Source organism: Pelobates fuscus, chromosome 1 (assembly GCF_036172605.1).
Source record: "Pelobates fuscus isolate aPelFus1 chromosome 1, aPelFus1.pri, whole genome shotgun sequence".
In the NCBI taxonomy this organism is placed as follows: Eukaryota; Metazoa; Chordata; class Amphibia; order Anura; family Pelobatidae; genus Pelobates; species Pelobates fuscus.
Window position 1 is genome coordinate 473,622,523 of NC_086317.1, and position 16,471 is coordinate 473,638,993.

The window sequence follows — 16,471 nt, forward strand, 5'->3', positions numbered from 1 at the left end:
TTGGAACTCCTAGTGGGTTAACTTTATTATAAGGAAAATTAGAATTTATTTTTACAAAATTTTTGTTGGCTGAGCCTTTTCAGAAATCCCAAGATGGGGAGGTACTACCAGCACTGTATAAACAAATTAGTTTCACTTCTAAATGGCAGGGAGCTGAAATGAAACACTGCGGTAGGTGGGAGGGAGGGATAAAACCATCTTTTATATGCACTGAATTGACAGTAGGCAGCACAGAATTTACAGTAAGCAGCCCAGAATAGAGCATTTTGCTGGAGTTGCAACAAACCCCTGGCACACAATTGAAAAAAAACTCTTAATGTCACATCCAGACTCATTCTGTGGTGGAATCTCGGTAAAAAATAAATTTAGTAGGCCGAGATTACCACGTGGCATGTGTACGTGCATATGCTGACGTATCGATCAGTTGGTTGCACGAGGCAAGATACGATCAGTAGTGTACGGAGCATGTGCAAGAATACAGGATGTAGTATTCCCCTCCTCCATTGTGCTGGACAGGCCATGCGGTCAAGCAGGAAGTTAATTCTTATTTGTATTGATTGGTCAAGAGAATGTGCGGGTGGAGCTTAATATGGGAGGAGTTATGTGCCTATATAAGGAGCCTGCACTATTGTCCGGGGCTCAGAACTTGCTGTATTTTGGTGACATTAGTCCCTCTGAGTCCCGATCGGTGATCCAATAAAGAATCTCTTCCTTCCTGAAGAAACCTGTGTCCATCTCTCTGTGCTTGGCCTCCGTCAGTTTCTCCGGTATCAATTCCACTATGACCAACAACCATGACCACTTCTGCTTTTTGAAATTGAGTAACCCTTCAATATTACGGTAAGTTTACAAAGTGCAAAGAGAGCAAAGTAAATGGAATCCAATACTGCACATCATCCTCATCATCATCATCATCTTTTGTTACCTAGCATACAGACTTTCAGCCCGTCCACAATTTCTTGCTTCTGGTCCTGAATAACACAGCGAGAAAACCAACTGAAAATAAAAAGTAACAATTTTAAAGCTGACTGTCACCTCCTAAGATTTTTAAATGTTAACTAAACCTTATTTAACATAACAATGTGAGGGTTGAGAAATATAATGTAAATGTAGAAATTCACACCTCTAAATCCTGCAAGTGGGTGCCTTAAGCTTCACTCCTTTCCAGATATTAGAAGAGGAAAAGAAAAAAAAAATTCTAATTTTCTCATCTACAATGCTTGCAGGCTTGCCTTACCTGAACTGGTATGATTTATTTCATTAAAACTTTAATATAAACACAAAAAAAAAAATTATGGACACTCCACTGCCAAAATAAAAAATACAAAAATCAAACAAATCCCTGTTTAGTAAATATATGTGACGGTCACCCTCACTGAGGGGATGAAGATTGTCACTTTATGTAGGTCCCCAGCAGGGCCAGTGCAAGTATTTTTGGCTACACGGGCAAAAGTGCATTTCGCTGCCCCCTGACACAAACTGCACATAGATACTGATATACATGCACCACCGCCTCACCTACTGCCAGAGCATCCTGCAAGAAACCCCTGGTTAGTGAAACTGAGACATGCATGTCCAGCCAGACACTTACCAGAGCCCTATTATGTATGCTAAACATAGGTGACCCGCCCCTCAGCACACAGTGTGCACCAATCTAATGTTTCTTTGTAGTATGAATTCCCCTTCCTTGTGGCACTATATTATCCCTCCTTCCTGTATTACCTTGTATTATGTGTGCTGTGGCAGCTCCTACCTGTAGTGAACTTCAACCTTCGAGTGGAAGGCTCTTTCTCACTCCCTTGCGGTCCAATGGCTCTTGGCACAGTGGGGTCAAGGGGTGGGGTTTTGCAGACGGCAGTCAATTAACTGCTGCAGGGCATTACAAACCCTCAATGAGGTCGTGCAGCATCCAGCTTTGTATTGGGCTTCAGCGGTGTGCCATAGCACCAGCACAGCTGTCTAGAACAGCAAGTGTAGGGCTTCTAAGGGGCTGGCTTAGAGCAGCTGCTGTTTTTGTCCTGCCAGAAATATTTAAAAATCCAGGTCTCATATCTGTAGTTTCCCTTTAGGGTAAAAATAGCTTGTTCACATCAACCTTCATCACTGAGCCAAACCCAGCGACACCTATAGCGAATACAGGCCTCGGTATTAAAGTTATGAAGGCCCATATCACACACCCCTGGAGACCCATAGCTGCGTACAGACTCACTCCGTGCACCTACACACACTAGGCCTCAGCAACCGCTGGAATACACCTACTACTCTGGGGACTATGTAATGGGGGTGGGGAGGGGAGCATATTCCTGTGTCAAACGAATGAGCACTATTACAAGATAACACATACAAGTAGGCCTGACTCTAGAGCCGGGCATTACAACCGGAACTTGCTCATGATACACCCAATGACACTTAGCCCAAATGTGTATATCTATGGTATAGTAGATGTGTAAATCTTTACATCTACTATACCATAAAATTGAGCACTTCCCTACTCATTGCCTTACACAGTGGTATCTGTTTATCCAGACTCTCTTTTATTTAAGTTCAAGTTGTTATACCAGTGGCTTATTAACATGTTGCTCCCCGCTAACTGACCTTAACAAAGGGTAACCTCAAGCCACTAGATACACAGGTAGTGACCTAATAGTATTACTCATAACTAGCATACACTTCACCGCAAACGCTTAAACGTTCCACTGCCTATTCACAATCCCAAGCAGACGTATTGATGTGCAAGACACTAGTCATAAATTCAAGGCATACTATTAGCCTCTGCTGACCTCCAAACGTGCCAGTTACCATAACCCTACAGTATTACTCCTGCTTACTCAGCACCTGGCAGGCATTGCGTTAGCCTATTCAGAACGAAACTTGTTGCACACTATTTTGCGGCATAACACTCAGGGACACACCTAGATACTCAATGTCGCAGCTTATACCAGGTTCAACTGTTTAGCCTTGTGTTGATGTGGAATAATTAAGCCTGTTGTCTAATACTGAAATGCTTATAGCTTGAAGTGTTACTTTTAAATGTTCTTTAAAAATCAAAAAAAAAAACAAATATGCAAATCCAACACGGTTTTGCTATGGATAGAATACTCAAGCCAGATAATGCTGTTGTGGCGAAACAGGCACCGCTGTAACTACCAGCATTTCAAAAATAAAGCATTTTAAAAAAATAATAAAAATCCAGGTCTCTGGCCAGGTGCTGGGGATTTGGATTTTTGCACCCCTCTGTAGTGGCCCCTTAAGGCGGCTTAAGGTAGCGCCGCCGGACCTGGTCCCCAGATTACGCTTATGTTTTTGTCACATGTGCCCATTTTAGGATCAAGGTGTGTAGAGTGTATTTGTTTGTTATTCTACTCCTCCTTGCCTTGTTCGCCCAGAAGGGCGTGGTCACATTATTCCAGGGAAACATCCAGACTCCCATGTGGTCCTCAGTCCTAGTTATTGCCTGTCCATGCCCTTTCTTGAAAACACAGTACTGCATCCACACAAACGTACTTAAGCTTCACTCTTCACACAAAGCATTTCAACAAGTTAAACTGCTTTAGGGGTTTGGCATATCCCTTTAAGACAAGTTATAGGTTAAGGAAAAGGTTTTGGTGTAGATCATTCCCCATGCAGTCTAAATGCTCAATTATCAACCATTTAGGAGTCAAACCACTTTTGTCTGTCCATGCAGCCCTCGCTATACCTCCCCGACTGGGACTCAATTTCCCTATACACTTCCTGAAAAGTTGTTTTTAGTTTTCCTTATGACAGTCTAATTTATAATTGTTTATCTCCTGTTTTTTTGATGCTAGAGCCATCAAAATTCTCCCTTGCGTGGTCAGGTTTCAATTAACAGAGCAGGAGATAAGAAAACACTTTACTTCAAAAGTAAATGCACTGTGTTCTGATTGAAAATTAAACTATTTATTTTTTAATGAAGGATCTGTAAGCTACAGCCATTGAGGTGTGGCTATGGCTGCAAAATAGAAACAGAGTGATTTAATTCCCAAAAAGGCAAAACATTGAGCTGCAGGGGCATGATCTCATAGGTTTGCCAGGACAGTCATGCATTTTAGACAGCTGTCCAAGCAAATATAGGTCCCAGAAGCTAGTCCTGAATTTTAAAGGGACACTATAGTCACCAGAACAAGTACAGCTTAATGAATTTGTTCTGGTGAGTAGAATCATTACCTTCAGGCTTTTTGCTGTAAACACTGTCTTTTCAGAGAAAATGCAGTGTTTACCATACAGCCTAGTGATAACTTCACATGCCACTCCTCAGATAGCTGTTAGAGATCCTTCCTGGGTCATGGCTGCCTAAAATACATCCAAACATTCAGTATCTCCTCCCTCTGCATGCAGACACTGAACTTTCCTCATAGAGATTCATTGATTCAATTCATCTCTATGAGGAGATGCTGATTGGCCAGGGCTGTGATTAGCTTGTGCTGGCTCTGCCCCTGATCTGCCTCCTTGTCAGTCTCAGCCAAACCCATGGGGAAGCATTGTGATTGGATCAGGCTACCATTTCTGATGATGTCAGCAGACTGCTTGTTTTTCTGAGTCTAACAGCATGCAGAGTTACAGCTTCAGGCTTGAATACAGTAAGATTTTTACTATATGTATGGAGGCATGAGGGGCTAGATGGTGGTTTTAACACTATAGGGTCAGGAATATATGTTTGTGCTCCTAAGCATATAGTGATCCTTTAAGTTCTTCCTTTCAGATTTCAAACTGCAGGATGTAATTGTCACTAGGACCATGCATAGAGTTGTTCAGCAGCATTACATGCATGGTCTGCTGGAGGAGGGACATGCGGTCAGTCAGCTTGGCTCTTTAGTGAAGAGTCAATCACGATGATGAGCAGAAACACACCCTTTGATGGCCAGATCCACCTATTTGACATGTAAGCAATCCCCTTCTTTGGGCAAGCACCCAAGCACTTCTGCTCTTTTCTGCCCACCTCCTTCACAAAGGGTGGGCAGGTGTGTAATCTATATACCAAACCAAAGCTACCTAATCCAGCTAGGAGTTTTGGTATTAAAGTGTTATAGTGTACCTTTAATTGCATTTGGCCTCACTCATGCTATGCTTGACAGTCAGTGGGGCATTCACATGCAGTCTAAGAAGTACCTTTTAGTGAAAAAAGCCATTCAACATGCTGAATTGGGTGTTTGAGGTCTTTCTTAGTCCAGTTCTGTTAAAGGGCTTTACGTGTCTGGACAGTCTTGCTAATGGAAGAGAGTTCTAATGGATTAGAGAAGACAAAATTATGTTCTTATGGGGTTGCTGTACCCATGTACTTTTAAAAGAGGTCCCTTCTAGTTTGTTGTCTTAAAGGACCACTATAGGCACCCAGACCACTTCAGCTTAATGAAGTGCTCTGGGTGCCAGGTCCATCTAGGTTTAACCCTTCAGAGAAATTGCTATGTTTACCTATGGGTTAATCCAGCCTCTAGTGGCTGTCTCATTGACAGCCGCTAGAGGCGCTTCCGCGCTTCTCACTTTGAGAACTCTCCGCGCTTCTCACATTGAGAATGCTTTCCTATAAGACTGGCTGAATGCGCGCGCGGTTCTTGACCCGCATGCGCATTCAGCCGGTGACGGAAGAAGAGTCCCAGCACCGAGGGAGCCCGGCGCTGGAGAAAAGGTATGGGATTAACCCCTTCCTCCCCCTTCAGCGCCATGGGAGTGGAACCCTGTTCAGGGAGTATATTTTCCTGGAACTATAGTGGTCCTTTAACATATCCTGATCTTGTAGTTCCTTATGTAACAAAAAAACAACAATTAAAAAAAAAAAAATAAAAAAAAAGTGAATTTAGTTTTTTTCCCCCCACTAAATATGCCAGATTGTACCAACTTGTTGTGTTTTACAGTATTACTTTTCATTAAATAATGGGTAGATGAGAGCAGGAGCAGGGAGATTACCTCGTTAAGCCTTTGTTCATACTGGCAACAAATGCAGCAATAGATCTTCTTCCAGATAAAGTGTCATGATAGCAGTCAATGCCAACAATCATTGCATCTGGTAACTAGAATATAGATATATTTTATTAGGAGTCACAAAAATGCTGGAAATTGGACTTACCAAAACAGATATGGGTATATTGCAGAATTAACACTATACTTTTAATTTATAAATATTGCAAGTGCCTCAGCAATCATTGCAAATGAAGAAATGTCATCCTGCGAAAGCAAAGTGTCTGCAGTCAGTATCTTTATATAACCCAGGACATACTTGAAAACGAGAGAAATCTCAATGTATCTTTCCTGGTAAAATATTTTATAAATACATTTTCTATGCCATCAGAATACTACAGAAAAATTATATGTCCAAACACACAATCAGATTTAGAACACGAGGCTGAGTGGGTCTGAGAAAATGGAGGTCTGCTGTATCTGATGAACGGTGAGGAACAGATGTGCCCAAGCGACCATAGACTGAGGTCCAACCATGGGGCAGGTAAAAACACACACAGATAATGGAGTCAATGGTCTTACTCGCCTACAAGCCAGAACTATCCACCCAGGTTAATAGCCACTCTTGGACATACAGGAAGCCAAGTCATGGATTAGCCAAGACTAGAGTAAAATGCTCTTTGAGCTCAGAAGCTGTGCATTCTTCCTACTATTTTCCAGGTATTATAAATACTGCTCAACCCACTCAGCAACTGGCATTAATATTCCAACATCTTATTAGGCTCTTTATTCCCACATTAATTTTTATGAATTTTAACTAACTTAATTAACACTGCCTGACTTTTTTTCTTTATTTCTTAAAGAATCCTTCCAGTTGAAATCAAACAACTTCCCTTTTATTAAATGCATTGTGGACACAGAACATTAAAGAAATACTTTAGAAGCAGATCTATTTGAAAAGGAAAAAGTTAAAATAAATTAAAGTGATGTTCTGCAGCGTAACGTTACTAAGACATGCATTTGCTTTTTACAAAACATATCTGATTGGAAGATGTGGCGAAACCAACCTCGCCACTGGGCCCTGGAGAAGCCTGTTTGCTAGCCTCCTACCTGCTGACTATGGCCCCTGGGTTATTTGGGGCATATTGTACTGTATATTGCTGCTACTGGCCCTTTTAACAGCATCTATGGACATATTGGGACTTTTGGGACTACTGTCCCTTTAAGACTGTGATACATATTCTAGTGTACTGCCTGTAATATTATATGTGTATTAAGTTTAACCTGGGATATGTATGCAGCATTCATCTGATTGTTCGGTAGAATCACTCCATTTATTATATTGAGTGAAACTACCGAACAACCAGACCACCCAGGAATAAGTGTGCCTCCAATTACAGTTTGCAACAATGTTGCAAACGGGTAATTGGCAATCAGTGTAATGTATTCTTTGTCCTCTGGGTGGCCGCCATTCGGGAAACAAACACGTGGCGGCGGCCATCTTAAACTACCGAACAGCGGTGTTTTGCCGTCGAGTGTCTGGAACTAAAATCGGACACTTGACTAGGCAAACACCGCTGAGACCTCCATACTTCCAGAAATTCGTATGGAAACTACCGAATGACCCGCCGTTCGGTAGAAAGAACCCCATAAACAAGGGAATTCATTCAAACCCTCTCCAGGCTCTATAACACAGGCAATTCGCCTGTTTTCATTCCCTTGTTTGTGACCGACCGCAGGGCCAAAATGCATGGAACTGTTTTCGGATACTTTACCCATGCGGTCGGTCAAATCTTTGGAACCCCATATCTCACGAACCATTCATCCGAATTACTTGAATTTTGGATATGTTGTCCCCCTGAATAAGGGCTATCCAGCGATGCTGGATTTAAAGGTGTACCCCCGGGTTTTGGGGTACATCCAGAACTTGGCTGAAAAAGTGTACCGGATAATTGAGTTTAATGTTATCTGAGGGGAGGGGATGTGTGGGCTGAACCATGTATGTGATTGGTTATTTTATGCCTCCCCCTGGGTGTGGCCTGTATGTGGATTAGTGTAATAAAAGCCAGGCTGGATGAGCCAGTCCAGAGTTCCTGTTTTACCCTCAAAGTGATGTGTCGTCTCATTATTGGGGGAAGGATTTATTGTATGCTGTTCCAGTTGACTGCTAGGAGTACAAGCCTATTCGTATGGTTCCTATTCAATGGTCTACAGCATTCATATGCTTGGGAGAATTTAAAGGTTTTCTCGGATTCGGTGATTGTGGTGTCTGCCAGAGTGCTTGGAGTCCTCAGGAAGCACTAGGAGCATCCATTAACGGAGGTACCCAGTCGGGGTGCCAGTGGATCCGTTACAGAAGATAACCAGTTTATCTCCACAATGAGATAACGGTGTGAGCTGGGTTGGTAACTTGACTCTGCTAAACCTAATCCACTTCTTACTTGTATATTATATCAAAGTCATGCAAAGGGGGAAAGTAGGCAGATGGAAAAGCCGTGATTGGCTGTGGGGTGGAGTTGCGTCAGCAACTACACTCAAACTGATCTAACATTAGCCAAATATCTACTGAGTATATCAAATAGGGAAACTGCTCTGTCTAAACAAGAGGCATGGCTACAAGGGCAGAGTTAAAGGACCTCTATAGTGCCAGGAAAACAAACTAGTTTTCCTGGCACTACAGTGTTAATAGGTCCCCCACCCTCAGGCTCCCACTCCCGCCAGGCTTTAGGGGTAGGAAGAGGTTAATCCGTTACCTTTCTCCAGCGCCAGGCTCCCTCGGCGCTGGGGACTCTCCTCCTCCTTCTGACGGCATCGACTGAATGCGCATGCGTGGCAATAGCCGCGCGCATTCAGTCAGTCCATAGGAAAGCATTCTATATGCTTTTCTGTGGACGCTGGCGTCGTCTCACTGTGAAAATCACAGTGAGAAGTGTGGAAGCGCCTCTAGCGGCTGTCGATGAGACAGCCACTAGAGGCTGGATTAACCGATATGTAAACATAGCAGTTTCTCAACAGGCAGGGTTAACCCTAGGTGGACCTGGCACCTCATTGATCTGAAGTGGTCTGGGTGCCAATAGTGGTCCTTTAATCCCTTAAGGACACGACATGTGTGACATGTCATGATTCCCTTTTATTTCAGAAGTTTGGTTCTTAAGGGGTTAAACTTAAAAGCTGCAGGGGGAGGGAGGGGGGAGAGAATTATGAGCAAAACCGCATTAATAAGGATGAACACTACAGAGACTGGGAGCTCTACAAATTTCCCTATAAATCAGTTTAGGGAGAGTAATGGATATGCACCAGAAATTTGGTATAGATCAAAAGAGTTTGCAATGCTTGGCTTCATGCTCGTCATTCATGAAGGAATATATATGAGAAGCAACGACACAGGTGAATGGGAGCAGTCGAGGACTCCCACGTATGTATTTAATTTCCTTTTGCATAACTGAGAAGTATCAACTGCATCAGTTACCATTTTGCAAGGTATGCAAATTACATGATATTCAGTTTTTCATCTGTATTTCTTCTTCTGGACAGACTTAGTACAGTGTATTTGATCTAAGACAGATTTGTTATTCACATGTTTGTGAAGGACATGTTCACATTATTCTGGTTATTCTAATGTCACCTAATACTAATTTAACACCTATTCACAAATAGTGCGTTTATAAAGAAGACAAACTTACGGGCATCTCCACAGACCAAAGCTCGCCTCCCATTTTGCAATTCATCTGCAAAGCAATTTTCGAAGCAACAGACATAATTGTTTGGGGCTTGCTGAGAGTTTTTGCAACCACACATTGGCTTGGAATCGGAACATCTGCACATAGGTATTTCTTTATGGCATCATATTTACCCTTGTGAATACTGGACAAGATGCACACTACCTGCACATTAAGAAAACAAATATTGTATGACGTTTGCAGAGAAAACAAGCAAAGTGTAGACTGGTTAGTATTGTGGATTTCTATAGTACATACCATTTGTGTATTAGGTGTAACATTCTGAGTTAGAGCTCTCATGTATGAATGCTGCGAGTCATCAACCTCAATCCTGAAACAAAAACAGAAAGTGGGCAACCAACTTCTACTCACTCATTTTAATGGAAATAGTGATTGGTCATGCATTTGTTGCGCTCTTCCTTAAACAAGTTGATTATGGGTTCTATGCCATGCAATATTGATTAATTGTCCTAGGGAACAATTTGTTTAAAGGGACATTGTAGGCACCAAAACAACTATATCTTAATGATGCACTTTTGGTGTATAGATCATGCCCATGCTGCCTCACAGCTCAATTCTCTGCCATTTAAGAGGTAAATAATGGTTTATACAGCCCAAGTCACACCCTCCTCGCATGTGACACTTCCTGTAATGAGAGATCCAATATTGAAACTTCCTTTATTGCACATTCTGTTTAATTTAGATTTTCTAATCTCCTTCTCTGTTAATAGCCTTCTAGACACATCAGGAGCACTTCTAAAGTAAGTTACATCCAATTGAAAATTAAACTTTTTTTTCCATGCAGGCTATGCGAGTCACAGGCCGAGGAGCTGTGGTTAGGGCTGCATAAACAGAAACAAATGTGATTCAACTCCTAAATGAGTTTAGCAGTGAGACTGCGCAGGTTTGATCTTTACACTAAAACCACTTCATTAAGCAAACGTTATGAGGCCTACATCATATCATTCCAAAGGGTTCACATACTTTTTCTTGCAACTGTATGTATTCAATTTGAGGACTCAAGTCCTGTGGTAGACCTCTATTTTTTAGCTATCACACAAAGTGTTGGACAAGATTTTGTGTCTGGTTTAGGGCCAAAACCTCATGTTTTTCTACACTGACCATGGGGGATTTATAAGTGAAATACGGTCAAATTTTCTCCACCTATTCATCTAGACAATAACAGGCAGACAACCTATAGATTTTTGAGCACCTAGGCACAAGATTGTAAAATTCAAAAACACTATTCAAAAATATTAAATGCATTATAGACTATTACTTTGTATGTGTAAGTACTTCTTCAGCAACTATATCAATAGGGAAGGCAAAAAACAACAACACTTTATAGGACACTGAATCCGTTCCAATCAGCAGGATTACGCCAAATGGCAGAGCGTGGTAATTGCTGCAGATGAACCCTAGATGCCGAATGTGGACTGTCCGAACACCGGATCACAGGCAAGGGTTAATAGCTTAATATCATGGTTTTGATGCAAAAATAAAATAAAAAGTCCCTGCTCGCTCTGGTTTACAAACACTACCTCTGTGAAAAGGCAGAGTTTACATTGAGCTTTAAGAACGTCTACAGTGGCTGTCAGACAATCATCACAGGAGCTTTGTCCTTAAAGTTCTTTAATGTTTGCAGTGCTAACACTGTGTCCTCAAAAACAGCATGAAGGGGTAGAATGCCCCTTATAGTGATAAATTAATGTAGTATTGGAGGAGATGATGGCCGCAGTGCAGTAATTACTATACATGAGCAGTGGGTTGCACAATGCTTCTCTATAGAAGCATTGGGAAGCAGTTTTACCACATGGATGAAAATTTCAGTCACTGTCCACAAGGGACATAATGTGAGCTAGGATTCATCAATCTGGAGAGGCGTTATATTTTGAGTCGACTCCAACCTCTTGTTCCTTGGCCACTCACTAGTTAGTAGTAGAGGAAAAGTAAAACCAACAAGAAAACCACAAACCCCATGAGGACATGGAGAGGAAGAGATGGAGAAGAAGAAAAAAAAAAAGCCAGAGGGATCCAACAACATACTGGTAATTTGGCCAGTGACGGTCAGATACTGGTCTATATGCCAAGAAATCTGATGAATAAAAAAAACAAAAAAACCTTCAGCCAACTCCAAAGCGTGGAAGCTATCAAACCTTTTTGTAAATTAAATTCCCTCTTCATCCATTTTACTGGTCAATTGGAAGATCTTAAAAGTACTTCAGAGCATTAAAAAAGGTTATTTTTTTATTATTAACTAACTATATATATATATATATATATACACACACATACATACATATATACACACACACACACACACACACACACACATACACACACACATACACACAAACAAACAAACAAACAAAAGGCACACCAATACTGTCCACACTCCTTCTAGCCTTATAAAGGGCAACTCTACCAATTCGAGAAAAGAGATATATTCTAGGCTCACAGTGTCCCACTCAAATCAGCTAAGTAAGCCATAAAACCTGCAAAGGGTTTCTGAGCCTTTAAATGATCTCTCAGTCTGGTTCAGTAGGAATCACAATCATTGGGAAGGCTGCTGAACTGACAGTTGTGCAGAAAACCCATCATTGACACCCTCCATAAGGAGGGAAAGCCTAAAAAGGTAATTGGATGTTCCCTATGTGCTGTATCAAAGCACATTAATAGAAAGTTATGTGGAAGGGAAAAGTGTGGAAGAAAAAGGTGCACAAGCAGCAGGGATGACCACAGCCTGGAGAGGATTGCCAGGAAAAGGCCATTCAAATGTGTTGGGGACTTTCACAAGGAGAATCACAGTAAAGGAGGAGACTATGTTTAAAAGAAGAAAAACTACCACAACAAGAGGACAGTCTTAAATTAGAGGGGCAAAGGTTTAAAAAGAATATCCGGAAGTATTACTTTACTGAGAGGGTAGTGGATGCATGGAATAGCCTTCCAGCTGAAGTGGTAGAGGTTAATACAGTAATGGAGTTTAAACATACGTGGGATATGCATAAGGCTATCCTAACTATAAGATAAGGCCAGGGACTAATAAAAGTATTTTAAAAAATTGGGTAGACTAGATGGGCCGAATGGTTCTTATCTGCCGTCACATTCTATGTTTATATGAGTGGACTGAGGCTGGAGTCAGTGCATCAAGAGCCACCACACACAGAAAGATCCTGGACATGGGCTTCAGATGTCTTATTACTCTTGTCAAGCCGCTCCTGAACAACAAACAACGTCAGAAGCGTCTTACCTGGGGCCAAAGAAAAACAGACCTGGTCTGTTGCTCAGTAGTCCAAAGTCCTCTTTTATGATGAGAGCAACTTTTGCATCTCATTTGGAAACCAAGGACCCAGAGTCTGGAGGAAGAATGGAGACGCACACACTGCAAGAGGCTTTAAGTCCAGTGTGAAGTTTCCATAGTCTGTGTTGACTTGGGGAGCCATGTCATCTGCTGGTGTTGGTCCACTGTGCTTCATTAAGTCCAGGGTCAACGCAGCAGTCTATCAGGAGATTTTGGAGCACTTCATGCTTCCTTCCGCAGACGAGTTTTATGTGGATGCGGACTTCATTTTCCAGCAGGACTTGGCACCTGCCCACACTGCCAAAAGCACCAAAGCCTGGTTCAATGACCGTGGGATTACTGTGCTTGATTGGCCAGCAAACTCACCTGACCTGAACCCCATAGAGAATCTATGGGGCATTGCCAAGAGAAAGATGAGAGACATGAGACCGAACAATGCAGAAGAGCTGAAGGCAGCTATTGAAGCATCCTGGTCTTCCATAACACCTTAGCAGTGCCACGGGCTTATAGCTTCCATGCCACACCGCATTGGGGGAGAGAGAGGAGAAGGGGAGAAAGAGAAAGGGGAGGAGAGAGAGGGGGGAAAAGAGAGAGAGGGGGGGGAAAAGAGAGAGAGGGGGGGAAAGAGAGAGAGGGGGGGAAAGAGAGAGAGGGGGGGAAAGAGAGAGAGGGGGAAAAAGAGAGGGGGTGAAAGAGAGAGGGGGTGAAAGAGAGAGGGGGTGAAAGAGAGGGGGGAGAAAGAGAGGGGGGAGAGAGAGAGGGGGGAGAGAGAGAGGGGGGAGAGAGAGAGGGGGGAGAGAGAGAGGGGGGAGAGAGAGAGGGGGGAGAGAGAGAGGGGGGAGAGAGAGAGGGGGAGAGAGAGAGAGGGGGAGAGAGAGAGAGGGGGAGAGAGAGAGGGGGAGAGAGAGAGGGGGAGAGAGAGAGGGGGAGAGAGAGAGGGGGAGAAAGAGAGGGGGGAGAAAGAGAGGGGGGAGAAAGAGAGGGGGAGAAAGAGAGGGGGGACTGCTAACTGAATTAATTCTGGAACACAGTAATTAAAACTATAAGTGAATACCTTATTTATATTTGTGGGGTAAGAAAAGACACAGTAATGAGCTTTTTCAGAGCTCAAAATCCAAATGTGATGCAACATACATGCAAAAATACTTGTGTGTGTATATGTATATATCACAAACAGTCCTGTTCATTCTTGGTTTTGTTAGCTCAAAGGAGCTAAACCTAAGAGGCATGCCTTGCAAAGAGCTTCATTGGGAAGTCTGATTGGATAGACACAGGGAGTCTGAGTGGGGTTAGAAGGGTTAGCAAAGGTAGCAGACAAGAGACCTGCAGGTTTTGCAAGTGTATTTTAGCTACAAACCCAATGAAAACAGCACATAATTAAATGCATACACATTTTAATTAGGGTTTTATCTACTAGTGATTTTTATTTTGTATTTGGATGTGGAGTGTTCCTTTAATAAGTTGTCCTGTGGACTTCTATATTGCCCACTTCCATTACAAGAAAGGCTGCGTGCATTTTTCCTGGCCACACCAGTGGTATCAAAAGACATATTACAAAAGGTGAGCATCCCTATCATGCCTCCACTTCTGCTGATCCCATGTCTTCGGCCCTCGGTGCTCCCATTTTAGCTTCGATTTTACAGGAGGTGCTGCGGAACATAGAACGTCCCTCCATGTCCGCATGGTATCCAGAGGGTCCGCAGGTCAAGCGACTTTACCACAAAGGGCTGACACTGTTGCCCCCTTTCCTCCATTGGCTGGATCGTCTCAGGCAGGTGTTGCTGTTCCACTGGACACGGGATTGCAGGTGGCTGTGCCACTCTGAGTCTCTACCTTCTACAATTGCCAGTTTAGATTTACCTTTTTCATCTGATGACACAGGGTTGGAGTATGAAGGAGCATTAGGCTTGTCCTCTAAAGGGCAGAAAGTAATGTTTTGCATGCTAAGGAAATAGTTGTTGGCGCAGGGTAGGGGGAGTCACCCAGACATGGTGGGAGGATCCGTTCCTTACCAGACACTGCTGTCTGACCCCACCAACCCCACTACCTCCCTTGGCCAAGATTTGTTGCTGAGCAGGGCAGCCGTTCAAGGGGACTCGTACCCCTGTTCTGTTTACTCCCTGCACTTGCACCTAGTGAAGGTAAAAATGTGGGTGTTTCAATATTTCAGCATTTTTTTAGCTCTCCTCCTTGTGGGTCCTAGCAGCTCGGCTCATTGCTCCTACTTTATGTCCATCATGAGGAGTCTCGCAGAGTTTGGTGTTCCCCTGGAAGAGGACAAGTCCGAGGGGCCTACGTGCTTTCCTTCGTAGGCATTGAAATAGACACCTCTTTAATGCAGTGCAGGCTAAGGCTGATAGGACGCTGCTTTCAGTTCATACGACCGTGGCAGCATGGGTTTTGTTCCTGAGGGATCTGCAATCCTTTTTGAGACTCCAACTTTTCCTGCAGGGTAAAGATCTCCTTGTCTAAGGACATGTTGGAGGATCATCACGTCTGGGGGTGTTTTTTGCAGGACTTCAACGGAGTCAGTTTTTGGCAGTCAGGTCCTTCCTCTAACCAGTCTCTCCATTTGTTTACGGACGCTTTGGGTTCATGTGGTTACGGGGCTTATTTTCCAGGGTCTTAGAGTGCCGCCCCATGGCCGCCTTCATGGCGTGCTAGGGGCCTTACAAGAAACCTTACGCTACTAGAGCTTTTTTCAATACTGGTGGCAGGGTAGTTGTGGTGCTCGCACTTCCGCAACTAGTCAGTTGTTTTCTGGACTGACAACCAGTCTGTGGTTCACGCCATAAATCTGTTGTTGGCCTCTTCTCCCCTAGTGGTTAGGTTGCTCCGTTTGTTAGTTCTCCATTGCCTGCAACACAACATTCGCTTCACAGCTCGCCATGTTCCCAATAATACACTGGCGAATGCTTGGTCACGTTTTCAACAGGACCTTTTCAGATATCTTGCTCCATCGGCGATTGCGCAGAGCACCCATTGTCCTTCCTTTCTCAGGCAGATGATTGACAATGGAAGCTCCTTTTCCCCTTGGTGAGAGCTTTGCTGGTCCCTCAAACTGAGGTCGTACATTCGCTGCTGGGGCGAAGGGGTCAGTTTCTCTATGAGTCTCTGGGTTCATTACGTGGAGGCCTCCCAGGGGGCCGGTTTTGAGCTGGCTGGCTACATTGCTTTTCTAGAGCTATGGTGGGGACCAGGCTTGCCGCCCTTTCCTTCTTTTTGAGGTTTGCAGGTAAGCCAGATCCTTTCAGTTTTTTCATGGTTAAGCAATGTGGCGAAAGGAACCTCGCCAGGGGCTTTTGGAGGGGCCTGCTTGCCGGCCTCCTGCCAAAAGATTATGGGCCAAGCCAGCGACTTGACATTTTATTCCCCCTGGTTCGGCACTTTCAATAGAACCGAACGCTAGCTCCCTGGCAGCCATTTGCATGCAACAAAACTGCGAATAGACTTCAAGGGGACTTAGCGGCGAACGCCTTGGAACTATTTTTGGCATGAAGACTTTGCGGTTCACGGTCGGTCCTCAGAGGCACTTCGT

The 16,471-nt window shown here is 43.5% G+C and overlaps 1 protein-coding gene across 1 annotated transcript in view; it reads right to left on the reverse strand.

Annotated features, from left to right (window-relative positions):
- Positions 1-16,471, reverse strand: part of LOC134572755 (piwi-like protein 1) — a 161,334-nt gene that overhangs the window by 1,931 nt on the left and 142,932 nt on the right. Inside the window, exons 14-17 of the mRNA XM_063431922.1 lie at positions 9,891-9,963; positions 9,597-9,797; positions 5,923-6,026; positions 926-996 (exon numbers count right to left, since the gene is read on the reverse strand). Of these exons, the coding sequence (XP_063287992.1) occupies positions 926-996; positions 5,923-6,026; positions 9,597-9,797; positions 9,891-9,963 (449 nt within the window). The remainder of the gene's footprint in view (positions 1-925; positions 997-5,922; positions 6,027-9,596; positions 9,798-9,890; positions 9,964-16,471) is intronic.